General features: G+C 45.2%; 1 protein-coding gene across 2 annotated transcripts; it reads left to right on the top strand.

Moving 5' to 3' along the window:
• The first annotated feature begins 385 nt into the window (after positions 1-385).
• On the top strand, positions 386-20,888 carry PIK3R2 (phosphoinositide-3-kinase regulatory subunit 2). Of its 2 annotated transcripts, none has more exons than XM_081895521.1 (16): positions 386-481; positions 3,453-4,106; positions 5,533-5,625; positions 6,191-6,247; positions 6,343-6,477; positions 8,039-8,243; positions 9,703-9,788; positions 10,578-10,686; positions 11,052-11,150; positions 12,051-12,231; positions 14,314-14,439; positions 15,618-15,760; positions 16,740-16,916; positions 17,184-17,255; positions 18,848-19,018; positions 20,087-20,888. In XM_081895521.1, exons 2-16 carry the CDS (start codon positions 3,788-3,790, stop codon positions 20,274-20,276), a joined length of 2,163 nt encoding a protein of 720 aa, XP_081751647.1. In that variant the 5' UTR covers positions 386-481; positions 3,453-3,787; the 3' UTR covers positions 20,277-20,888. The 2 variants fall into 2 exon arrangements, with proteins under 2 accessions (XP_081751647.1, XP_081751648.1); XM_081895522.1 differs by lacking the exon at positions 386-481 and adding an exon at positions 2,537-2,671.
• Positions 20,889-26,920: the final 6,032 nt, after the last annotated feature.

Here is a 26,920-nt window from a genome sequence, read left to right as displayed (position 1 = left end):
GATTCTTATTCTTATTCTTATTCTTATTCTTAGATTCTTATTCTTATTCTTATTCTTATATTCTTATATTCTTATTCTTATATTCTTATTCTTATTCTTATATTCTTATTCTTATTCTTATTCTTATTCTTAGATTCTTATTCTTATTCTTATTCTTATATTCTTATATTCTTATATTCTTATATTCTTATATTCTTATTCTTATATTCTTATTCTTATTCTTATATTCTTATTCTTATTCTTATTCTTATTCTTATTCTTATTCTTATTCTTATTCTTATTCTTATTCTTATTCTTATATTCTTATTCTTATTCTACTCCAGGCCGAAAAGAACCCTGCCGTGTCGCCTCGCCCACAAAACCGCCCGCCCTCTTTGGCCTCCGAGCCCCTTCGGCTCCGCTCGGCCCTTTCCGCCTCTCCCGGGGCTTTCCGCTGGCGGCAGCGGCGCTGGACAGGAACGGATCGCTCCGCGGGCGAGAGGTGGGTGCAGGCCGGACCCCCCCAGTGGGTGCTTTATTTTGGGGGGGGTGGGGGGGACATATTGCATTGCACCCCTCCCCACAGCTCACCCCAATTGCACACCCCCTCCCAACCCAGAATAGCCTTGCAATTTTATTTTTAATTTTTTTTAGGGGGGTGGGGGTGGGATTTGCAACATGCAAAATAATCAGGGGTGGGGGAGACTTTTAAAAAATATATAGTTCAATTGCAATCGCTGCAAACCGCCCCTTGCATTTTGCTCAACTATTGCTTCTTTTGCGGGGGGGTAGTTTAAAAATGAAACATTTAAAGGGGTTTTTTGGGGGGCGGGACATAAGCATTTATTTTTGGGGGGTTAATAAAAGGCTGCTGCATATATAGAATTTGGAGGAAGTGCAGAATTTGCATTTGGGGGGGTTGTGTGTGTTAAAAACGAAGGCCCTTTTTGGGGGGGGCTGTTTGCAGCCAGAAATGTTGCCGCATATATATATATATAATTTCTTGCAAATCTCATCCCATGTGGATATTTCTCTTTTTTTGGAGGGGGTTTCCTCTTTAGCGTATTTCTCTCCCCCCCCCCCAAAAAAAAGCATATTGAGCTTTTCTTACTGCTAATTATCAGCGATGAGAATCGGGGCGCTTGCAAGTTTGGCAACAAATGTTTTCCAAAGGAATCTGTCATTCTGTATCCATGAACCCCTTTTCCTTTTTGGGGGGGGGCTTGTGATCCACTGGATTCCCCCCATGAACTTCCTCCAAACCCCACTTCATCGCAATTTCCCTTTGCGTTCTCAAGTTTTTCCTCCCCAGGGGAAAACGGAGGAGGAAATTTCTCTTGTTTTAATTTCTTTTTTAATAATAATTGTGCTTTATTTTTTAAGTTGCCAGAATTATATATACACAGTTTGTGTGTATATGTATATATATGTGTGTGTGTTTTTATATTTTTATATTTATAAATAAAATAAAAGCTTCCCTTGTGAGCCCCCAAGCAGGAGACGATACACTCTTTTTGTTTCCTTCCTTGGGGGGCTGTTGACCGTGCGCCCGATCCAACCGCTGCTGGTAAATTGTAGATTAATTAGATTTAATATGGTTTCCATGTGGAGCCTCCATGGACAGAGCCAGTCTACCTTAGAAGACTATTCTGCTTGGGGGACAAGCCAGGAACCTGAACTCAGGCCCTGATCCAGCTGCTGCCCTTCCCCTCTCACATCTGGAGGCTAAATTATTATTATTATTATTATTATTATTATTATTATTATTATTATTATTTTGCCCCAGCCACTCTGGGCGGCTTCCAACCCGCACAAAAAGCATCAAACGTTAAAAATAACAGTCAGCTCCTATATATATGTTAAAAAGGCGCAACGACTTTAAAATAAACAGCTTACACCAAAGAAAGCAAGATGCGACCGCGCATTAGAATCCAATAGCTAAAATTAAACACCAGCAAGAAATTAATTAGACAGTTGGCGCTTGTCGAAAATCAACAACCGCCCGTCTATAATCGAGAAAAACAGCAGCGTTGCATAAAATACAATCGTGCAAAACGACGTGAAAGGTTTAAATTAAGAAACGAAGGCACACTAATTATTATTATTATTATTATTATTATTATTATTATTATTATTATTTCTTTATTTATTTATACCTCCTCCATCCGGCTAGGTTTCCGCAGCCATTCTCGGCAAAATATTAAAAAATACCATAATTACGTCAGATATTAAAAGCTTAAAAGTTGTTTAAAACGAAACGAAACCAAAAATTAATTCGAAAATCACGCAGTGTTAGTGCGCTTTCAAGGCGCTAGTCCTCAGCGACGGGCCTTGCAGCGGGGTCAGACTGGATGACCCCTGGAACCCACTCCTAGCCTTACATTTCCTTTCTTCCCTCCCTCGTTCCTTCGCTCCTCCTCCTCCTCCTCGTATTCTCGCACCCGGAAGGAATTTTTCCCCATCTTTTTCTCCCGACTCCGGAGGAAAAAAAAATCCCTTTTCTCTCTGACTCTCTGTCACCCCCCCCCTGCTCTGGACACCCCCCTCCCCGTTCCCGGACCCCCAAACCTGACTTTTGCTTCCATCGACCTTACTCAGGGGAAAGAGCCAGGATCCTGCCCGCGCCCCCCAACCGAAGACTGGAAAGGATATGGGGCAGGAGAGAGCCGTAAATCTCAATTTTATTATTTAAGTAAGCAGAATTTGGGGGGGGTGTTGGAAAAGCAGGGTGGGGGGCAGCTTGGGAGAGGAGGAATCGCGCCCACCCGTGGGTGCTGCTGCTCCTGGATCGGGGCCAGGCTTTGGGGAGGGAGGAGGAGCCAGAAAGCCATTTTTGGTGGTTTTATATCCTGGTTCTGTTCTGAGACTCCCCAGGTATAGGGCAGTATATAAATTCAAATAATAATAATAATAATAATAATAATAATAATAATAATAATAATAATGGAACCTCCAGCTGCAGGGACAGTCTACCTGGATTTCTACCTTTTGGCTGGACTTTTCTCTGTAAATTTGATTTCCCTATTCCACAATTGTTCCCATGCTTCCGTGTCTGTATTGTGACCCTTATTGATGGCCCAATGGATTTTAAGTGATGATGATGATGATGATGATTATTATTATTATTATTATTATTATCTCCCGGACTTGGCATTGACTGCTGCTGCTTTGCGGGGCAAACCCAGCCAGATGGGCGAGGAAAAAAGAATATTATTATTATTATTATTATTATTATTATTATTATTATTATTATCAATTGAATAATTCTTTCCTTTCCCCCCAGATGGGTGAGGAATAAAGAATATATTATTATTATTATTATTATTATTATTATCAATTGAATAATTCTTTCCTTTCCCCCCAGATGGGTGAGGAATAAAGAATATATTATTATTATTATTATTATTATTATTATTATTATTATTATTATTAATTGAATAATTCTCTCTCCTTCCCCCCCCCTGCTTTCTCAGGGTCCCCATCCTGCGCATTGGAAACGCCTGCTCCCCGGAAAAACCCCGCTCGGCCTCCGCTCCCCCCGCCTCCCCGGATTATGCTGGTCGCTCCCTCCCTCTGCTTCATTGTGTGGCTGAGTCGCGGGTTCAAGTTGCGGGAGCGGGGCTGCACTTAAGGGGGTGGCCGGGCGCTGTGCGGACCCCAGGGACGCCGCCCAGCGCCTCCTCGCTCTGCCAACCCCCAAACCCCCCAGACCCAACCCATGCGGAGCCCCCTGGGAGCGTAGCGGCGAGGGCGTCTTTTCCTCATCCCTCCGCGGAGCGCTTTCCTCCGCTCGCTCCTCCCCGGAAGCATGGGCAGCGCCGACGGCTTCCAGTACCGGGCCTTGTACCCGTACCGCAAGGAGCGGGAGGCTGACATTGACCTGCTGCCCGGAGACACCCTGGTGGTCAGCAAGGGGGCGCTGCAGGCGCTGGGGTTCAAGGAGGGCGATGAGCAGACCCCCCACCAGATCGGCTGGATCCTGGGGGTCAACGAGCGGACCAAGCAGAAGGGCGACTTCCCCGGGACCTACGTGGAGTACGTGGGGCCGGTCAAGATCCCCCTGCTGCCCCACCGGCCCCGGGGGATCAGGCCCCTGCCGGCCGCACCAGCGTCAAAAGAGGAAGCAGGTGAGGTGCGGGGATGACGAGCGCAGCGAGTGCGGCAAGCGGCCGGGAGGGTGGCGGGGCAGGGGAAGGGGTGGGACGCCCGCTTGGGGGGCAGAAGGTCTCCCGGGCTCCGTCCCCGTGGGCAGCCTCTCCGTTTAGGGCTGGTGCACGTCCAAGAGGGTGAGGTGCGGGGATGACGAGCGCAGCGAGCAGGGCGGATAAAAATCTATTCTTATGTATTCAATTTTTTTAATAAAAAAAATCAGATTGAAAAAAATTAAATTAGATTTTAAAAAATTTAAATCGGATTTAAAAATAAATAAATCGGATTTTAAAAAATTAAATCGGATTTTTAAACATTTAAACCGGATTTTTAAAATAAAATACTTTCGGAGGAAAAGCCTTTCTAACTATTTTCTGTTTGAGTTACTTTGTAGCCCAAAGGCTACAATCAGGAAGTAAGAAGTTTTTCATGTTGCTAAAACTAAGTTACTGTTTTTTTAATCGTTTAACCACATCGGTTAAGGAAAAGGGATACATATGCTGTAACGTTATTGCTTTCGTTAAATAAATTGTTATTAAGGAAATGATTGTTTTTTTCCTATAGCAGAAAAGTTGTCCAAATATTCATTTATTTAACCTCACGAGAATGTCATCATTATCTATGTATTTCTAAGAGTAGAACCAAATCAGTAATTTCAGGACTGAAAACTACTCTGAAAATCCATTATTCCAAAAAGAAAACCTTCATTTCGTTGTCAATATTAAGATGATTCCAGCAAGGCTGAGCCTTTCTGTAAAAAAAATTGATTTAAACAAAGTCTTACAGGCTAGCGATTTAAATGGTGATTTAAATCGATTTGATCTAAATAAAACCCACCCTGGTGATTTAAAAGGATTTGATTTAAATGAAACCCACCCTGGTGATTTAAATTGATTTGGTTTAAATAGAACCCACCCTGGTGATTTAAATTTTTTTGGTTTAAATAGAACCTGCCCTGGTGATTTAAATAGTGATTTAAATTGATTTGATCTAAATAAAACCCACCCTGGTGATTTAAATGGCTTTGATTTAAATAAAGCCCACCCTGGTGATTTAATTTTTTTTGGTTTAAATAGAACCTGCCCTGGTGATTTAAATAGTGATTTAAATTGATTTGATCTAAATAAAACCCACCCTGGTGATTTAAATGGATTCGATTTAAATAGAACCCAATCTGGTGATTTAAATGGTGATTTAAATTGGTTTGATTTTAATAAAACCCACCATCTCCTTCGGAGAGGAAACCGCTTTTCCCAAAAGGGGACTTTTTCGTTGAGGTTTCCCGCATTGCCGGGGGGGTTGGACTAGATGACCGCTGGGGGACCCCCCTCCATTTCGGGGGGGTCTCTCTCTCTCTCACCCCCCAAATTGACCGTCTGCTCCCCCCAATTTCTCCTTCCCCAGGGTTGGCGCTCCCCGAACTCTCTGAGCAGTTTGCTCCCCCCGAGGTGGCACCCCCCCTGCTGTGCAGGCTGGTGGACGCCATTGAGAAGAAAGGTGAGCAAAACGGGGGGCGGGTATTTTTGGGCAGGGTGCTAGTCCTCATGAAAAGGCTTTTAGTGAATTTGGGGAGGGGGTCTCTCCTTCCCTTTCCTTACTTTTTAGCCCTTTTTTAAAAGGGGGGTTTTCAAAGGTGCGCCTCCCGGTCTGGGAAAGAGGTTGGGCGCCCATTAATAATAATAATTATTATTATTATTATTATTATTATTATTATTATTATTACGGCCAGATGGGAGGGTTATAAATATCTTCTTCTTCTTCTTCTTCTTCTTCTTCTTCAAGCCAGATGGGAGTGTTATAAATATATTATTATTATTATTATTATTATTATTATTATTATTATTATTACAGCCGGGTGGGAGGGTTATAAAGAAATTATTATTATTATTATTATGAGTTGAGCAAGGGGTTGGCGGGAACCCAGGGGGAGCATTTTAAAGGAAAGCTTTTTAATTGACTTATTTTCCCCGTGGAGAGTGGTAGGGGTTTTGCTGTGGGTGGCGCTGGGGGTCCCGCGCCCCTCGAGACCCCCAAGTCGACCGGCCGTGTGTTTTCCCCTTAGGGCTGGACAGCGCATCTCTCTATCGGACGTCCTGCTCAGAGCTGAGGCTGGGAGCTGGTGAGTTGCAGGCTGATAGGGTGCAATATTGCAGCTTTATTATTATTATTATTATTATTATTATTATTATTATTATTATTATTTTCTCCCCCCAGACTGGGCTGCGTCTGGCGACTTGGACGCCTTCGATGCCCCCTCTCTGGGAGAGGCTCTCAAGGGGTACCTGCAAGACTTGCCCACCCCGGTGGTCCCGCCCGGACTCGGGTGCGAAATCCTGCGCATCCTCCAGGGTGAGACGGGCAGAAAATTCTCATTTTCTATTTCACAAACATTTTAGGGGTTTTGTGTGTGTGTGTGTGTGTGTGTGTGTATATATATATATATATATATATATATATATATATATATGTGCTTTCGTAGATTTTCACGGGTACAGGAATGCAGGTTTTGGTGTCCTCGGGTGTCTTCCCGTGTAAAAGTTGGGGTGTCTAGGCGACGTTTCGACGAGGTCTCACTCGTCATCTTCAGGCTGGTGCTTTCGGCTTCTTGTTACTGGAACAAGAAGATCCTGCTCTGTTCCAGTAACAAGAAGCCGAAAGCACCAGCCTGAAGATGACGAGTGAGACCTCGTCGAAACGTCGCCTAGACACCCCAACTTTTACACGGGAAGACACCCGAGGACACCAAAACATATATATATATATATACACACACACATACACACAGTGGTACACTGGTTCCCAAACTTAATCCGTTCCACCAAAATTGGGGGCATCTTATAGACGGAAAAATGCGGTAATCCGTTCTGGAAATTCCGTTCCAAAACCAAAGCGTTCCAAAACCAAGGCGCACTGCTTTTCCCATGCAAGATGGATTAATCCGTTCCAGGCTTTTAAAAGCAACCCCTAAAACGGCAATTTAACGTGAATTTTACTATCTAATGAGGCCATCGATCCATAAAATGAAAGCGATAATCAGTGTACTGTACTATAAAGTAAATAAGACAGTATTGTAGATGATAAAAATTAAAATTATTTCCCCCTTGCCTGCACTGATGATAGTCATTGTTTGAATGGGGGGGGGCTTTTATCCATTTCCGCAGTCACACAATCAATCAATCAATCAATCAGTAGCTGAACTGGGTTAACCAAAGTTAACCAAAAAAGCCTCAAAAATGCAAAATGAAGAGCAAAATTTCCAAACTTCATCCGTTCCGGAAGTCCGTTTGACTTCCAAAATGTTCAAAAACCAAGGCGCAATTTTGGACATTATTTTTTAGGGGGAAAACCTCGCACACGGGAAGAATGGAATAAATTCAATGATTATTTAGTTAAATTTGTTAAGTTAAGCTAACTGGACATAGCTTGCAGATACTTAATGGTCTTCGGATTTTATTTATGTTAAGAGATGAATTCATATGTTTAATTCTATAAGGCGAAGATTTAAGGATGTCGAAGTTAAATTTCATAAAAATTGGGATTTGGAAAACCGTTAAAAGGGCATGCAATGAAATTCAACCGAAGGGAAGCAAGGAAGTCGCTTAACAAAGTTAATAACTATAATTTTTAACAAGGCTATGATTTATGTTTGTTTTGTTTGTTTGTCTTGTGTGTTTGTTTGTTTGTTTATAATATTGTGAAAACCAGCAAAAAAAAATTGGGGGAAAAACCCCGCACACGGAAAAATACGGCAAGTTTAATCACCAAGGTACCCCTGAGCGCGCGCAGAGTGCCTCGGTTCTCCTGGAGACACGCATTTGCACCCAGGACTTTGGGGGGGTACCTTGAGCTCCCCAAACCTTTCTCTTACTTTATTTTTGGGGAAATTAACCCCCTCCTTTCCTTTTTGCAGACGCGCCCCCTCCGGACTCTGGCCGGCAGCATCTCCTGTCTCTCCTGGCGCCGCCGGCCATGCCCCTGGCGCACCTGCTGACGCTGCAGTTCCTCCTGCGCCACTGGGCCAAGGTGGCCGAGCAGGCCGAGAGCAACGGGCTGGGGCCCCGGGCCCTGGGGGAGCTCTTCGGGGGCCTGGTCCTGCGCGGGGCGCCGGCCGCCAGGTGGGTCAGAACCTGGGACCCCTCTCTGGACATCCGCTCTGCTCTGTTTTAACCCGCCTTGAGACCTCCGGGTAGAGGGCACTTGTCACTATCATCATCATCATTATTATTATTATTATTATTATTATTATTATCTCCTTTTTCTATCTCTATCATTTATTTATCTATCTATCATCGATCTCTTTCTATCTGTATCTATCTATCTATCATCTATCTATCTATCATCTATCTCTTTCTATCTGTATCTATCTATCTATCTCTTTCTATCTATATCTATATCTATCTATCTATCTCATCTATCTAGATCTATCTCATTTTTCTATCTCTATCATCTATCTATCTATCTATCTATCTATCTATCTATCTATCTATCTATCTATCTATCATCTATCTCTTTCTATCTGTATCTATCTCTTTCTATCTATATCTATCTATCTCATCTATCTAGATCTATCTCATTTTTCTGTCTATCATCTATCTATCAAACAATCAATCAATCAATCAATCAATCATCTATCTCATCTGTCTCTTTCTATATCTGTCATCTATCTATATCTGTCTTTCTTTCTTTCTATCTATCATCTATCTATCTAACTATCTATCATCATCTATCTCTTTCTATCTGTATCTATCTATCTCATCTATCTAGATCTGTTTCATTTTTCTATCTATCTATCTATCTCTTTCTATCACAAAAACCTGACCTGATGGAGAGAAACGGATTCCATTTTGCACTGAGTCAGTAGTGCAAAAATACCCTAAATCAGTTGTAGAAATCTAGACAACATTCAACATTTACTGGGTAAAAAATTGTTACCCAGTGTTATTATTATTAATAGCAGCAGTAGTAGTAACAGGGGGGGGTTGACTTAAATCAAATTCATTTTAATTTAAACCCAATTAAATCAAATTGATTTAAATCACTAGTCAGTGAGACTTGATTTATAACAACAACAACAACTAGTAGTAGTTGTAACAGGGTGGATTTGATTTAAATCAAATTGATCACGATTTAAATCACTACTCAGCAAGACTTGATTTAAAATAATAATAATAATGTAATAATAATAATAATAACTAGTAGTAGCAGTAGCAGGGTGGATATGATTTAAATCGAATTGATCTAAATTACGATCTAAATCACTAGTCAGTAAGACTTGATTTAAATCATCTTTTTATTTACGGAAAGGTTCCGCCTTGCTGGCACTCTCGTTAATATTTACAACCAGAGGAAGGTTTCATTTTTGGAATCATAAATTCCAGTTATATCAAAAATTACTGATTTTTTAGCAAACAATGATGATCAAGTCTTCCAGGGGTTTTGCAAATGGAACCAGAGTCGAGCCACAGCTGATGCCCGTAGTCCGGTTAAATAATAATAATAATAATAATAATCAGTTAATCACGGCATGTGTGGGGATTATTAAGGGGGTAACCCTGGGGTCTTTTCTGCCCCCAGCGCCGAGGGGACCCCGGATTTCTCTGCCCTTTTCCTGGAGCTGCTCCTGGAGGCGAAAGACCCCGAGGCTGATTTGCCCCCGCCAGGTAGGAATCGGGACCTGGTTCTGGGTGCGAGTGGCGGCAGGGGGGGGGAATGGTTTCGGATCTTGGGGTCTGGGCATAAAAAAGAGGGGGCTGCATGGGCAGAACCAGAATAGGGGGCAGCGACCCGCCTTTCCGTCAAGTTGGAAGGGGACACCCCATTGGTCATCTAGCCCAACCCACTTCAAGCGATGGCGAGTTTATTCTATGGAAATATTGACGTCTTTATTTTCCCTTTCCTTTTATTTCCTTTTGTTTATTTTATTTTTTCTTTTTATTATTTTTATTATTTTATTTATTTTATTACTTTATATTTTTATTATTTTATTCTATTATTTATTTTATTTATTTTATATTCTTCTATTTTATATTTTTATTATTTTATTTATTTTATATTTTATATTTTTATTATTTTATTCTATATTTGATTTTATATTATTTATATTACTTACTTTATTCTGTATCTTGTTATTCCATATTTTTATTGTTTATTTTATTCTATATTTGATTTTATTTATTTTATATTCTTTTATTTTATATTTTTATTATTTTATTCTATATTTGATTTTATATTATTTATTTTATTCTATATCTTATTATTCCATATTTTTATTGTTTATTTTATTCTATATTTTATTATTATATATTTTTATTTTGTTTATTTCATATTTTATTTCATATTTCATATTGATTTAATTAATGAATTAGGTGGGGGCGGGAGAGGAAACGGTCCTCAGGCTTTTCTTAACCCCCCCTCCCGCCCTCCCCTGGATCCCCACTTTTTCTTTCCAGCCCTGCCCCCCAAGCCCCCCAAACCCAAGCCGGCAGCCTCAGCCCCCCTGGCCAACGGGAACAGCACGACCCTCCAGGACGCCGAGTGGTATTGGGGCGACATTTCCAGGTAAAAAGGGGGGCTGGGGGCAGTATTATTGCATTTTTAATATTTTTAATATTTTTAATATTTTTAATATTTTTAATATTTTTAATATTTTTAATATTTTTAATATTTTTAATATTTCATTTTAATCTTTTGCCGGAAGCCGCCCAGAGCGGCTGGGGAAACCCAGCCAAGATGGGCGGGGTAGAAATAATAAATTACGACGACAAATGTGAATTTATAATCAGCATATAAACGCAAATAAATATTTTTTTTTTTAAAAAAAAATTATTAACTGGCCAATCACATCAAATTAAATCACATCACATAAATTCCAAATTACAAAGCCAAATTTTTAAACGCAAATAAATAACCCCCGTCTCCCCCAGGGAGGAAGTGAATGAGAAGCTCAGGGACACCCCAGACGGGACCTTCCTGGTCCGGGACGCATCCAGCAAAATCCAGGGCGAATACACACTGACGCTCAGGTGAGTCCAGACCCCCAGGGTTTTTGGGGAGGGGGGAGAGGCAAAAACTGCTCTCCAGGTTTTGCAAAGAAAGAAGAAGAAAAAGGCATTGTTAACCTGTGGAACTCCCTGCCACTTGACAGTCGCTAATTTGGCTTCCAAAGAGGATCTGGCAAATTGATGGAGGGGAACGAGGCAAGCAGACAAAGTTTTATGTTTTCCGTATCTTCTTTTTGAGACTTTGCCAAAAAATAAGAAAGCTGGATGAGTTTGGCCCCAAAACTCCCCAAACTATTACAGAAGTTTAAAGCTCCAGACAAGATAAAATGCTGTAGAATCAGATTTTTATATCGTTTATGGACACTCATCTGCCAGGAAGGAAACGGACCTGTAGGAAGCGCCACTTGAAAAAGAGAGAGAATGGGCGTATTTTTGTGAACTAATAATTCTTTAATAAAAATATATTTAAAGGGAAGGAAGGGAAAAGAAAGAAGCAAGGAGGGAGGGAGGGAGGGAGGGAGAGAGAGAGAGAGAGAGAGAGAGAGAGAGAGAGAGAGAGAGAGAGAGAAAGAGGAAAAAAGGAAGAGAAGGAAGGAAAGAGAAGGAGGGAGAGAGAGAAGGAAGGAAGGAAGGGAGGGAGGGAGGGGGAGAGAGAGAGAGAGAGAGAAAGGAAGGAAGGAAGGAAGGAAGGAAGGAAGGAAGGAAGGAAGGAAGGAAGGAGAGAGAAAGGGAAGGAAGGAAGGAAGGAAGGAAGGAAGGAAGGAAGGAAGGAAGGAAGGAAGGAAGGAAAAAGGGAAGGGTTTCCATCAACAGATTAAATTCCCTCATCTATTCCGTGAGTCCCGGGTGCGAGTTCCGCTCTGTCGTCTTTGTCTGGCCCCAGATCTGAGCCCCGTCTCTTCCTCTTCCTCCTCCCTGCAGGAAAGGCGGGAACAACAAGCTGATCAAGATCTTCCACCGCGAAGGGAAGTACGGCTTCTCGGAGCCGCTGACCTTTGGCTCAGTGGTGGAGCTGATCACCCACTACCGGCACGAGTCCCTGGCCCAGTACAACGCCAAGCTGGACACCCGCCTCCTCTACCCCATCTCCAAGTACCAGCAGGTGGGGACGGGGGGACTATTATTATTATTATTATTATTATTATAGAAACAATGGGGAGCCCCCTAAAGGCAGGGTGGGTCCTCCGGTCCAGTTTCCAGCAAAAAAGCAAGAAAAGCAGGTAGACTGCGCCTGCAGCTGGAGGTTCCATTATTATTATTATTATTATTATCATCATCATCATCATTATTTAAAAAACACACCAAGAAATCCAGTTAGACTGCACCTGCAGCTGGAGGTCCCATTATTATTATTATTTTAAAAAACACACCAAGAAATCCAGGTAGACTGCGCCTGCAGCTGGAGGTTCTATTATTATTATTATTATTATTATTATTATTATTATTATTATTATTATTTAACAAAAAACCAAGAAATCCAGGTAGACTGTGCCTGCAGCTGGAGGTTTTTTTATTATTATTATTATTATTATTATTATTATTATTATTATTATTATTATTATTAGATAGCCTCAAAATAGCACTCAAATAGCCTCAAAATAGCACTGGATGGCCTTGGAAAATTTGAATGGCTTCCACGGGATTACAAAGGGCAGATAAAAAAAAAAAGGCAGATAAAAAAGCTCAGGAGAGGAGAGGAGAAAGGGGAGGTTTAAAAATACCTCCTGGTAGCTCCCGGATTCTTTATCAGGCTAAGCTTTGATTTTTCTGAATGTCTTTCTGTCTTATTGTTATTATTCTGTAAAAAGCTCCTCCTCACTCTGTTGAGGCTCACAGAAGACTTGCTGCCGGCGCCATCTAAGGCTAACTACAAGCTCTGAGCTCCTTTTGAATAAGGCCCTAGCACACGGCTAGAGAAGATAACTCAAATGGTACTTACAAGACAGAATTATAAAGAACTGGGGATTCCTCTAGCTCAAGCACAAGCTGCTGAACCCCCTGCCCCAAAGGAAAAGCAGGCAAAAATTCCATATTATTTTAAACCAAAAGCAGAAGAAATAAAAAGCACAGAGAGCCTGCATCCGCACGAATGGTCTGTCGACTGTACCTTGTTCGGAAGGGGCGTGGAAGCAGAGGGAGGAGGAGGAAGAAAAGGAGTCGACCTGGCAACCGAGTTAAAGCAGGCAACTATAGAAAATACAGCCCTTAAGGCCCAACCGGAACAGGAGCCTCAACTGGGATTATTATTATTATTATTATTATAAAAAAACACACCAAGAAATCCAGGTAGACTGGGCCTGCAGCTGGAGGTTCCATTATTATTATTATTATTATTATTATTATTATTATTATTATTATTATTATAAAAAAACACACCAAGAAATCCAGGTAGACTGGGCCTGCAGCTGGAGGTTCCATTATTATTATTATTATTATTATTATTATTATTATTATTATTATTATAATAAAAAAACACACCAAGAAATCCAGGTAGACTGGGCCTGCAGCTGGAGGTTCCATTATTATTATTATTATTATTATTATTATTATTATTATTATTATTATTATAAAAAAACACACCAAGAAATCCAGGTAGACTGGGCCTGCAGCTGGAGGTTCCATTATTATTATTATTATTATTATTATTATTATTATTATTATTATAATAAAAAAACACACCAAGAAATCCAGGTAGACTGGGCCTGCAGCTGGAGGTTCCATTATTATTATTATTATTATTATTATTATTATTATTATTATTATTATTATAAAAAAACACACCAAGAAATCCAGGTAGACTGGGCCTGCAGCTGGAGGTTCCATTATTATTATTATTATTATTATTATTATCATTATCATTATTATTAGAATTTATCTACTACCCTATGCCCAGAGGTCTCAGGGCCCAGCATCCTCTTTCCACAGGGGCCGGAAAGCTGCCCCACTGCAAAAAGTCACAAGCGGGATCTGAGTTCGAGAGCATCGTGATTGATTGAGTGATTAGAATTGCTTACTTCTGTGGTTCCCGGCCGTCGGCACGAAGGCGGCCCACCCGCCTCCTTCCTCGGAGGTCCCCTGGGCAGAGTTTGGAGGGCTGCCGGCCTGGGTTTCTCGAACCGGGGTTCCTGCGGGTTGGGATGGATGACCTCTGGGGGTCCCACCACGTCCCGTTTCTCCCTGGCAGGACCAAGTGGTGAAGGAAGACAGCGTGGAGGCCGTCGGGGAGCAGCTGAAAGTCTACCACCAGCAGTACCAGGACAAGAGCCGGGAGTATGACCTGCTCTATGAGGAATACACCCGCACCTCCCAGGTGAGCCAGACTCGGGCAGGCAGCAGCACTTGCGGGGCCGAACTGGAGCCGAGTTTCGCACTCAGGACCCACTGCTGCAAAGCTGGCTTGCTCTCAACCTTCAGTTTCTAGTCCTCAGTGTTACAAACTCTGCTCAGTAGGAGTCCAGCGCCCTTAGTATTGCCCACACGGGCTGGCAGCTGCCTCTGGCAGGCAGCCTCACTTGTGGTTGCTCTTAAGTTTCTAGTCCCCAACATGAACTCTGCTCACTAGGAGCCTGCAAGAAGCTGCCTTGCGCCCTTGGTATTGCCTACACGGGCTGGCAGCTGCCTCTGGCTGGCAGCCTCACTTGCGGTTGCTCTGAACCTTAAGTTTCTAGCCCTCAGTGTTGTGAACTCTGCTCAATAGGAGCCCTGCGCCCTTGGTATTGCCCACACGGGCTGGCAGGCCGCCTCACTTGCGGTTGCTCTGAACCTTAAGTTTCTAGCCCTCAGTGTTGTGAACTCTGCTCAATAGGAGCCCTGCGCCCTTGGTATTGCCCACACGGGCTGGCAGGCAGCCTCACTTGCGGTTGCTCTTAAACTGAAGTTTCTAGTCCTCAACATGACCTCTGCTCAATAGGAGCCTGCAAGAAGCTGCCTTGTGCCCTTGGTATTGCCTACACGGGCTGGCAGCTGCCTCTGGCAGGCAGCCTCACTTGCGGGGCTGAGCCGGACCCGAGTTTTGCACCCGGGACCCACTGCTGCAAAGCCGGCTTCCTCTGAACCTTAAGCTTCTAGTCCTCAGTGTGAACTCTGCTCAATAGGAGCCCTGTGTCCTTGGTATTGCCCACACGGGCTGGCAGGCAGCCTCCTTTGCGGTTGCTCTGAACCTTCAGTTTCTAGTCCTCAGTGTTATGAACTGTGCTCAATAGGAGCCCTGCGCCCTTGGTATTGCCCACACTGGCAGGCAGCCTCCTTTGCGGTTGCTCTGAACCTTCAGTTTCTAGTCCTCAGTGTTATGAACTCTGCTCAATAGGAGCCCTGCGCCCTTGGTATTGCTCACACGGGCTGGCAGGCCGCCTCACTTGCGGTTGCTCTGAACCTTAAGTTTCTAGCCCTCAGTGTTATGAACTCTGCTCAATAGGAGCCCTGTGTCCTTGGTATTGCCCACACGGGCTGGCAGCCTCACTTGTGGTTGCTCTTGTGGCCGCCCCGCAGGAGCTGCAGATGAAGCGGACGGCCATTGAGGCCTTCAACGAGACCATCAAGATCTTTGAGGAGCAGTGCCAGACGCAGGAGAAGTGCAGCCGCGATTACATCGAGCGCTTCCGCAGGGAGGGGAACGACAAGGAGATCCAGCGGTTATTACTATTCTTATTATATAATTATCTTGCAAGCTCTGGTTATTATTACTATTATTAATAATAATTATTAATAACAATAATATTGCAAGCACTGCTTGTTTTGTTTTTTTTATTTTTATTTTTATTACGGTGGTGCCCCGCAAGACGAACGCCTCGCAAGACGGAAAACCCGCTAGACGAAAGGGTTTTCCCTTTTGGAGGCGCTTTGCAAAACGAATTTCCCTATGGGCTTCCTTCGCAAGACGAAAATGTCTCGCGAATTCCTGCGGGGTTTTTTTCCCTTTCCCCCCCTTTTTCTAAGCAGCTAAGCCGCTTATCAGCTGATCCGCTAAAAGCCGCTCAACCGCTAATAGCGCTAATCCGCTAAGCTGTCAATGGGCTTGCTTCGCAAGACGAAAAAGCCGCTAGACGAAGAGAATCGCGGAACGGATTCATTTCGTCTTGCGAGGCACCACTGTACATATAATTATTATCCTGCAAGCCACCCCGGGAGCTTCGGATGAGTCTGATAAATTTAAATGGTGCTGGTGGTTGTTATTACCGTTACTTTTACTGTTTTCATATATAATGATTATCCTGCAAGCAACGGTTGTTGTTATTATTATTACTATAATTACTATTATTATTTAACGGGACCACGGGCATCAGCTATGGCTCAATTGTGGTTCCATTTGCAAAATCCCTTTATTACTATTATTGCTATATAATTATCCTGCAAGCTCTGGTTATTATTACCATTATTAATAATAATAATCCTGCAAGCACTGGTTGTTTATTATTATTATTCCATCAATTCTATTGATTTTCAATTTTTATCACGTTATTATTTTTACATTATTACATGTAATGCTTATTATTATTATTATTTCATATAATGCTTATCCTGCAAGCCACCCTGAGATCTTCGGATGAGTGTGATAAATTTAAATTTATATAATGTTTTAAAACGACTTTTATCATTTACACCCCGGCTCAGAATCCTGATGAATTCGGAGAAGCTGAAATCTCGCGTTGCCGAAATCCACGACAGCAAAATGCAGTTGGAGGAGGACCTGAAGCAGCAGGCGTCCGAAAACCGGGAGATTGACAAGCGCATGAACAGCCTTAAGCCGGATCTCCTACAGCTGCGGAAACTGCGTGACCAATACTTGGTGTGAGTGCGAGGGCCCTGGCCGCCTAGTGGTTAGAGCACCCGGTTCAGGTAGCCCCGGGTTCAGCACCTCCTCTCCAAAACAGCCTCTCTTTTTTTGCACGTAACAATGAGGACTAGCGCCTTGCTTTGTCCCCAAAGGCTCGACCCAGGTTCGAATTCTCCCGCTCGGCCGCTCGGGCCGGCCTGAGTTTCGAATCCGCCACCAGGTGGAAAGAGGGGCGAAGCTCGTCCTATGAGGGGGTCCTGATTTTTCCCCTCTCCCCCCAGGTGGCTGACCCAAAAGGGGACGCGGCAGAAGCAGATCAACGAGTGGCTGGGGATCAAGAACGAGACGGAGGAGTAAGTTTGTTTTCTGGCAGCTTCTCTCTTCCTTCCTTCCTCCCTCCCTTCGTTCTCTTCCTTTCCTTCCTTTCTTCCTCCTTTCCTTTTCTGTCCTTCCTTCCTTCCTTCCTTCCTTCCTTCCTTCTCTCTCTCTCTCTCTCTCTCAGTTCCTTCCTTCCTTCCCTTTTTTTCCTTCCTTCCTTCTTTCCTTTCCTTTTCTTTCTTTCCTTTTCTTTCTTTCCTTCTCTGTCCTTCCTTCCTCCCTCCCTCCCTCCCTCCCTTCCTTCCTTCCTTCCTTCCTTCCTTCCTTCCTTCCTTCCTTTTCTTTATTTCCTTCTCTGTCCTTCCTTCCTTCCTTCCTTCCTTCCTTCCTTCCTTCCTTCCTTCTCTCTCTCTCTCTCTCTCTCTCAGTTCCTTCCTTCCTTCCTTCCTTTTCTTTCTTTCCTTCTCTGTCCTTCCTTCCTTCCTTCCTTCCTTTTCTTTCTTTCCTTCTCTGTCCTTCCTTCCTTCCTTCCTTCCTTTTCTTTCTTTCCTTCTCTGTCCTTCCTTCCTTCCTTCCTTCCTTCCTTCCTTCCTTCCTTCCTTCCTTCCTTCCTTCCCCTTTCATTTTATTCTGACAAATAAACAAGAATAAAAACGGACACCCCACCACCCAGACCCTTCCCTTGTAACTTTCCCATTCTTAACACAACCATGATGTTATTATTATTATTATTTTCCCCCAAACGGCCCACAAAACATTTCCATCCTTCGAAGAATCATCTCCTTCTTCCTTCCGTTCCCTCATTCCCCCGGTGGGTCTCTGCCACCTCGATATCATAGCCCATCGGCCTCAATCTGGGGACCTTTTGGCGCCTTGGCTGTCGGAGGCAGGACACTGGGGAACGGCAGTTCTATTCCTTCTATTCTATCCTCCCTTCCTTCCCTTCCTTTCCTTCTTTCCTTCCTTTTCTGTCCTTCCTTCCCTTCCTTCCTTCCTTCCTTCCTTCCTCTTTTCCTTCCTTCCTTCCTTCCTCCCTCCCTCCGTCCCTCCCTCCCTCCCTTCCTTTGCCACCTAATTCCTTCCTTCCTTCCTCTTTTTCTTCCTTCCTTCCTTCCTTCCTTCCTTCCTTCCTTCCTTCCTTCCTTCCTTCCTTCCTCTTTTTCTTCCTTCCTTCCTTCCCTCCCTCCTCCCTCCCTCCCTTCCTTTGCCACCTAATTCCTTCCTTCCTTCCTCTTTTTCTTCCTTCCTTCCTTCCTTCCTTCCTTCCTTCCTTCCTTCCTTCCTTCCTTCCTCTTTTTCTTCCTTCCTTCCTTCCCTCCCTCCTCCCTCCCTCCCTTCCTTTGCCACCTAATTCCTTCCTTCCTTCCTTCCTTCCTTCCTTCCTTCCTTTGCCACCTAATTCCTTCCTTCCCTCCTTCCTTCCTTCCTTCCTTCCTTCCTTCCTTCCTTCCTTCCTTCCTTCCTTCCTTCCGTTCCTTCATTCCCCCGGTGGGTCTTTTCCACTTCAATCTGGGGACCTTTCTGTGCCTCGGCTGTCCCCTGTCGGAGGCAGCATACTGGGGAACGGGCAAATGGGGGTTTCTCTTTTTCGGGCGCCAGGGCTGCAACCTTTCCGCTTTTTTGGCAGCCACTACTCCATGATGGAGGACGAGGAGGACCTCCCTCACCACGAGGAGCGGACGTGGTACGTGGGCAAGATCAACCGCACGCAGGCCGAGGAGATGCTGGCCGGCAAGAGGGACGGGACCTTCCTCATCCGGGAGAGCAGCCAGCGGGGCTGCTACGCCTGCTCCGTCGTGTGAGTCTTGGGGTGGGACACCAGGCGGTCATCCATCCCAACCCGCTGGTGACCTGTTGGTTTTTAATTGCTTTTCTGGTTTGGGAAGGGGGAAAGCGGTCCCTGCTTTTATTATTTGCGTGCCAGAGAGAAGTTGTGCGGTTGTGGGATGGTGGAGTCATGGAGTGGGACCCTTCACGATTTAAATCACTAGTCAGCAAGACTCGATTTAAATCTTCTTCCTTTTTTACGGAAAGGTTCAGCCTTGCTGGCACCGCCTTAATATTTACAACCAGGCGAAGGTTTCATTTTTGGAATGATGAATTTTCAGAGTAGTTTTCACAGTTGTACAGTGGTTCCTCAGGTTACATACGCTTCAGGTTACAGACTCCACTAACCCAGAAATAGTGCTTCAGGTTAAGAATTTTGCTTCAGGATGAGAACTTTGCAGCAGGAGGCCCCAGTAGCTAAAGTGGTGATTCAGGTTAAGAACAGTTTCAGGTTAAGAACAGACCTCCGGAACGGATTAAGTACTTAACCCGAGGTGCCACTGTATTGGAAATTACCTGCTATACCGCTTTACGGCTGCGAAACCAGATCATGATATTTTGCTCTGGCCTTTAAAGAGATGCCCGTCTTATGGAACGATAAAGGTAAAGGGACCCCTGACCATTAGGTCCAGTCATGGCCGACTCTGGGGTTGCGGCGCTCCTCTCGCTTTACTGGCCGAGGGAGCCGGCGTCCAGCTTCCGGGTCATGTGGCCAGCAGGACTAAGCCGCTTCTGGCGAACCAGAGCAGCGCACGGAAACGCTGTTTACCTTCCCGCCAGAGTGGTCCCTATTTATCTACTTGCACTTTGATGTGCTTTGGAACTGCTAGGTTGGCAGGAGCAGGGACTGAGCAACGGGAGCTCACCCCGTCATTGCGGGGATTCGAACTGCCGACCTTCTGATCAGCAAGTCCTGGGCTCTGTGGTTTAACCCACAGCGCCACCCGCGTCCCTTGTGGAACGATACTGAGCCTTAATATTTAAAGGAACCGTTCAGCGCCTCTCTGACGCTTTCCGCCTTGTTGTTCCCGCTCTGCAGGGTCGACGGCGACACCAAGCACTGCGTCATCTACAAGACGGCCACCGGCTTCGGTTTTGCAGAGCCCTACAACCTCTACGCGTCACTCAAGGAGCTGGTCCTCCACTACAAACACACCTCTCTGGTGCAACACAACGACTCGCTCAACGTCACCTTGGCGTACCCCATTTTCCCGCTGCCCCCAAGATGAAGACCCCCGCGGCCGGGTTGGGGGGCTCCACCCTCCCCGAAAAATTACCCCTTTCCCCCTCTCTATACCCCCTCTCCTTTACGCCCCCAAACCCCAATATATATATATATATAATCTCAATTATTTTCCTTTGCAACAGCATTCGGGGGCTGTTTTCCTTTCCAACTTTTCCCTTTCTTTTTGGTGCTAGCAATGCTTTCTCCACTTGGGGGGGGAGCAGCGACTTTCCTAAAGCTTTTTGATGTCTCCCCCTCCTAAAAAAAACCCAACGTTCCTTATCTGTGAAGGACGGGCATAGATCTTATTTTTTTTGGCAGAGACAAATCTTGGTACTCGCTGTTCCCGTGGGGACAGTTCGGCTCTTTTTGTTTCGCGGGGGGGGGGGCGCTCCTATTTTTAATTTTATTTTTTACGCCGCTCCCCAGCCCTCCGCACTCGCCCCCCCCCCAGCCAAACAGCGTTGGGTCTCCTATGCAGAATTATGTTTCGTTTCTTCTTAAATATGCAAAAAAAGAGAGAAAGAGATTTAAACAAGCCCTGTTGCAGCCATCTTCTATCTCTCAAGTTATTTTACCAGCTGCTGGGCAGGGAAATAGATCCTAACCCCCCCCCCCCAAATAATTAAATTCCCACTCGCTTCCTTGTCTCTGCCTCGGTTTGCCATGGTTGTAAAATGGGCGCAGGCTTTGCGTCCCCCGTGAGGCTTTCTTTTCCTGTGCCAGGAAAAAGTCTGGGGCGTTCTTGGGGTCCTCAGAGCCCCCCTTTCTCCTCTTTACGCGTAAAGCCATTTGTTGCCCCCCCATCAAGCTAAGAGGGGTGGATAACGGGGGTGACAGGAACAAGCCAATCTCTCCCCTTCCTCAAATTGGGGTTCCCCTTTGCACCCCCCAGGTGTGCCTGCCCTCTGCACCCCAAAGCCTGGAGTGGGAGGTCTTGCAAAATCCTTTTTTCCTCCCCCCGAAAAAGAGCCATTTGAACACTACAAATCTCCCTTCCCCTTGCGTAACATGTGTTGTGTTTTGTGCGTGCGGCAGACCTTGTTTGGGTCCGCCATTCGAACCCAGGGCCGGTTCCTTTTTGTCTTCCCAACAGGAAACCCCTTGGGATCTCTTCACCCCCCCCCCCCAAGAAATCCTCTCTTCCTCTCCCCCCACAAAATAAAATCCATATTTTTGCACCCTACCAAATGTGTGTGTGTGTGTGTGTGTGTGTGTGTGTGTGTGTGAGCTAGGGTTATAACTTTTTGACCACCTCGCAGCTCAGCCGGACGAACTTTTGCCTAAAAACGAACCGTCTTGCCATTTCCAAATCTTTGGGGGAAAGGTCGCTTCTCAAAATCAATAAATTGATTTTTTGCCTAGGGGACCGTATAATGCATTTTGTATGCACAGCACGGGTTATAATACAGAGCTTGAAAATTTAATTTTTTTCGTTTGGAGCTTGCCAACTGTCTAATACTTTTGCTTTGTTTTGTAAATTGCACACCCCTTATTGTTTTGAGTAAATCCAAGTGGCGGCTTTTCTTTGCCTTCTGCCGCAAACGCCATCAAGCTCCCACAACCCCTTGAATTGCACTTTTTAAATATATAGACCAGTTTTTTTTTATTCTTTCAGAAGGTTCTCTGCCGTTTCAGGAAGTTCTGGGCAGCTGGGGAAAAGTTCGGAATTGTTCCATGATTTTTTTTTTTTAAGTGCAGGTACTTATGAGTAGCAACCCGACTCCCAGCTTTTCCTTTTGGGGGAAGAATTAGTCCCCTTTTCAATGTTTCCAGGCAAAAGTTCATCCCTTTAGGCTACAGGAAATCTTGTATTTTGGGGAGAAAGTCAAAAAGTTACCACCCAAGTGTGCATCTCGATTGTGCAAAGGAGTCGTTTATGAAAGTGCCCCCAGTTGCAAAAAACCGTTTCCCCTTTCTAGGTTATACACAGATATGCAATATAACATTTTGACGCATCCCAAATCCTCATTTCTTGCCTCCCCCCGCATCAATTTTGGATGTTTAAGTGGGTCTTTTCTGAATTATTACTGCCCCCGCCGAAGTTTCAAGCTAACAAGAAAGTTCACCCGAAAACCGTCGTGTATTTGTGTCCGAGATTTGTTACTGTAAGATACATAGATTAAAATAAAAGAAAGGGGGAGGAGGGGAGGGGAGAATTATTTAAAAGCAAAGTTTTGTACGGTACTTTAAAAATAAAAGAAAAGGTGTTCATGCAAAACGTGGCTTTGTTTGGTGCATCGCGGTTATTTCCGTCCCTCCGACTCGGTCTCCTCGTGCGTGAAGGCGAGGCGGAAGAAACGTAGTTTCGTAATGAATTGCAGAATTAAGAACGGTAAGGGACCCCCAGCGGCCATCTAGTCCAGCCCCCTTTTGCCCAAAACGGTTCTCGAACCCATGACTGTCAGTTTAAGGGTCTCCTGCAAGACAGAGCTGTTCCGCCTGGCCTTTGGTTTGGACTCAGTCTGACCCTTACGGTTTTGATCTATGGGCTACTTTTAAAATGAGGCTGCATTTTAAATGGCATTTTAACCTGTATTTTAAATTGGCTTTTTTCTTTTCCTATTATGTTTTCACTGTAATTTTACTGTAATTTTAGCTGCCCTGCTCTGGCCAGGGAGGGTGGGGTATACATAAAATTTATTATTATTATTATTATTATTATTATTATTATTATTATTATTATTACTGACTAAGCTTAAATAGACTTAAAATTGAATGTGAAGGGGGTGCATTCATTTTAAAACTCTGCAAATCTCCATGGGTCGCTGGAGAGCTGCGGCAAGTTTGTTGTCCCTTTATCACATTATTTGCCACTTTCTGTCCTGCAAAGAGCTCAAGGCGTCTTGCGTGGCTCTCCCCTTATCTCTGTTTTTAGCCTCACGGCAACCTTGCAAGGTAGGCCGGGAGGGAGGGGGCGGCTGGCCCACGCTTCCTTGCCAAGCAGGAATTCGAACCCGGGTCCCAGTCGAATCCCCACAGCGCCCCTGCGTGGAGGGAGGTTGGGCTGAACGAGGGACCCCCAAGCTGCTTGCTGGCCGAGCGTGAGGATTCGAACCCAGGTCCTGGCCCAGCACTCGACTCTGAACTTGAGCGGCGGCACCCGCGTTGGCGGGGTAGGGCTGGATGACCCCTGGGGTTCCCTCCCAGCTGTGATCTTTCAATCCCTTGCCAGAGGGAGATCTGGACCTGTTGGCAGAATTTTCCTGGCGGAAAATTGAAGGGATATAAAGGCAAGACATTTGGGGAGGGGTTACGTTTTCTTAGAACCAGCGTTTTACGGAACAGAATCTCTCGAGAAGGGGGAAGAGAAAGAGTGAGGCTTTTTTCCGGAAAAGAGAAGTGAGACTTGTGGGTCTTAATCTGGGCACGAGGGGGTGGCAGTTCCCGTTTTTCGTTGGTGGCTAAGCCTGGCTGAAAGAGGAGAGCGCAAAATATGGTCTGAAGCTCAACATCAAAAAAACGAAGATCATGGCCACTGGTCCCATCACCTCCTGGCAAATAGAAGGGGAAGAAATGGAGGCAGTGAGAGATTTTACTTTCTTGGGCTCCATGATCACTGCAGATGGTGACAGCAGTCACGAAATTAAGAGACGCCTGCTTCTTGGGAGAAAAGCAATGACAAACCTAGACAGCATCTTCAAAAGCAGAGGCATCTCCTTGCCAACAAAGGTCCATATAGTTAAAGCTCTGGTTTTCCCAGTAGTGATGTATGGAAGTGAGAGCTGGACCATCAAGAAGGCTGATGGCCGAAGAATGGATGCTTTTGAATTCTGGTGCTGGAGGAGACTCTGGAGAGTCCCATGGACTGCAAGAAGATCCAACCTCTCCATTCTTAGGGAAATCAGCCCTGAGTGCTCCCTAGAAGGACAGATCCTGAAGCTGAGGCTCCAAGACTTTGGCCACCTCAGGAGAAGAGAAGACTCCCTGGACGACGGGGGACGACGGAGGACGAGATGGTGGGACAGTGTTCTCGAAGGTGCCAGCATGAGTTTGACCAAACTGCGGGAGGCAGTGGAAGACAGGAGGGCCTGGCGTGCTCTGGTCCAGGGGGTCACAAAGAGGCGGACACGACTAAACGACTCAACAACAACAAGCCTGGCTGGCTTTGAACCGTCTGCAGCAGGGATTTCAAGCGGTAGAAAGAATAGAACCTCCTTCAAACCAGGGAGGGGAGCAAATCAAAGTTGCATTTTCAGCTGAATTTGGGGAGAGCATCTGTCGCCCGGAGCTGTTTCAATGGCTTTCGCTCGACGTGCACTTTGCAAACAGCCAAAAGCCTGCAAATTTTGATAATACAGTGGTCCCTTGGTTCTCAAACTAAAGTGTTCCAAAACCAAAGCGTTCCAAAACCAAGGCCTGCTTTTCCCATAGAAAAGAATGCAAAACGGATTAATCCCTTCCAGACTTTTAAAAACAACCCCTAAGACAGCAATTGAACATGGATTTTTACTATCTAACGAGACCATCAATCCCTAAAAGGAAAGCAATAATCAATGTGCCGTACTATAAAATAACTAAGGCAGTATTGTAGATGATAAAAATTAAAACGAACTTTGTTTTTCTTTACCTGCGCTGATGACAGTCATTGTTTGGAGGGGGGGCTTTTATCCATTTCCGCAGTCACACAATCAATCGATCAGTAGCTGAACTGGGTTCCGCACAGTCACGAAAACAAAAAAAGAGAGCCACAAAAACACGAAATAAATAGCACAAAGAGACCTCAACATAACGCTCAAATCGGAGCATGTTTGGCTTCCAAAAAAAGTTCACCAACCGGAACACTTCCTTCCGGGTTTGCAGTGTTTGGGTTCCAAGTTGTTTGAGTCCCAAGGCGTTTGAGAACCAAGGGGCCGCTGTAATAATATTTCTTATCGACGGAAAGTTTGGTGCGGTGCAAGCGAGCTTTCATCCCAGGGGGAAAAGTTGGAGAATGACCGGTGGCTATTACTTTGGGACAGGGGTAGGCAACCTAAGGTCCAGGGGCCGGATCCGGCCCAATCGCCTTCTCAATCCGGCCCGCGGACGGTCCAGGAATCAGTGTGTTTTTACATGAGTAGAATGTGTGCTTTTATTTAAAATGCATCTCTGGGTTATTTGTGGGGCATAGGAATTTGTTCATTTCCCCCAAAAAAATATAGTCCGGCCCCCGACATGGTAAGGGATGGTGGACCGGCCCATGGCTGAAAAAGGCTACTGACCCTTGCTTTAGGGTGCATGGTTTCATTTCTGCAGGTAAGACTCACCTGAGCGTGCGATGGAGATGTTCGCAACACCAACATCCCAGCAAATCTCGCTTCTGCATTAGTCAGGAGCTTTGGGTCTGAGGCAAGGAAGGCAGGTCTGTGTCTCTCCTCCTTCCAGCTCTCCACCCTGGCTCCTGTTTTCTTGCCTGGCAGCTGGGTGAGGGGGCGGAAAGAAAAAAGCCCCACCCATGAGCCCGTGGGGGCCCCCTCAGTTGCAGCTCTTGCAACCTGGTTCAGTTGCTGATTATGACATTGAGGTCACCGGAAAACTTGTCCCACTGGTTCCGAATACTCAAGATGATGTTGTACACAAAATCTGCCCATCTTCCCTTATGAGGTACCCAAGAGCCCTGGGTTCCCTATCGGTAGGGACGCGGGTGGCGCTGTGGGTTAAACCACAGAGCCTAGGACTTGCCAATCAGAAGGTCGGCGGTTCGAATCCCCGCGATGGGGTGAGCTCCTGTTGCTCGGTCCCAGCTCCTGCCAACCTAGCAGTTCGAAAGCACGTCAAAGTGCAAGTAGATAAATAGGTATTGCTCCGGCAGGAAGGTAAATGGCATTTGCGTGCGCTGCTCTGGTTCGCCAGAAGCGGCTTAGTCCTGCTGGCCACATGACCCGGAAGCTGTACGCCGGCTCCCTTGGCCAATAAAGCGAGATGAGCATCGCAACCCCAGAGTCGGCCACGACTGGACCTAATGGTCAGGGGTCCCTTTACCTTTACTTATCGGTCGGAGAAAATAACAGAGGCCAAGCAGAGAATATTGAGAAGCAAAGCGGCTAGTGAGCCTGACCTTTATTAAAATGTTGCAACAGGGTCCCCAGCTCTCACGCAGGAGAGAGGAGGAACCCAGAACAATGGGGTGCAAGCTCTTATATAGACATTTTAAATTCCCTGCCCTGGAGCTCAAGACCACCTCCCACAAACATCATACCTACATCACAGAAAAGGCGGCCCACAACAGAAATGTGAATGTTGTTTTTTCTGTCTGTCAGGTTATCTGACAATGCCTTATCTGATTGCCTTTCCTGGTAGCCTGGCCATACCTTTGAGATGGTGATTACCCAATTCCGGAGACAATGGGAAGGTTCCCTCGCCCCCTCCCTCCTTGCAGAGAAAACATTTGGTCAGTTTGGGAGTCAAAATGGTTTCAGGACGGCCTTCCTGAGCTGCTCCAGTTGGCATATCTATGTATGTGCTGGTGTGCTGGGTTGGTACATTTTATGAACATTTATTATGTGTGGTGTTGTTGTTGTTGAGTTGTTTAGTTGTGTCCGCCTCTTCGTGCCCCCCTGGACCAGAGCACGCCAGGCCCTCCTGTCTTCCACTGCCTCCCGCAGTTTGGTCAGACTCATATTAGTAGCTTTGAGAACACTGTCCCACCATCTTGTCCTCCGTCGTCCC

This window comes from Podarcis melisellensis, assembly GCF_964234715.1.
Source record: "Podarcis melisellensis genome assembly, chromosome: 18".
NCBI lineage: Eukaryota > Metazoa > Chordata > Lepidosauria > Squamata > Lacertidae > Podarcis > Podarcis melisellensis.
The sequence above is the reverse complement of the archived record's forward strand: the minus strand, read 5'-3'. Positions and strand labels throughout refer to the sequence as shown.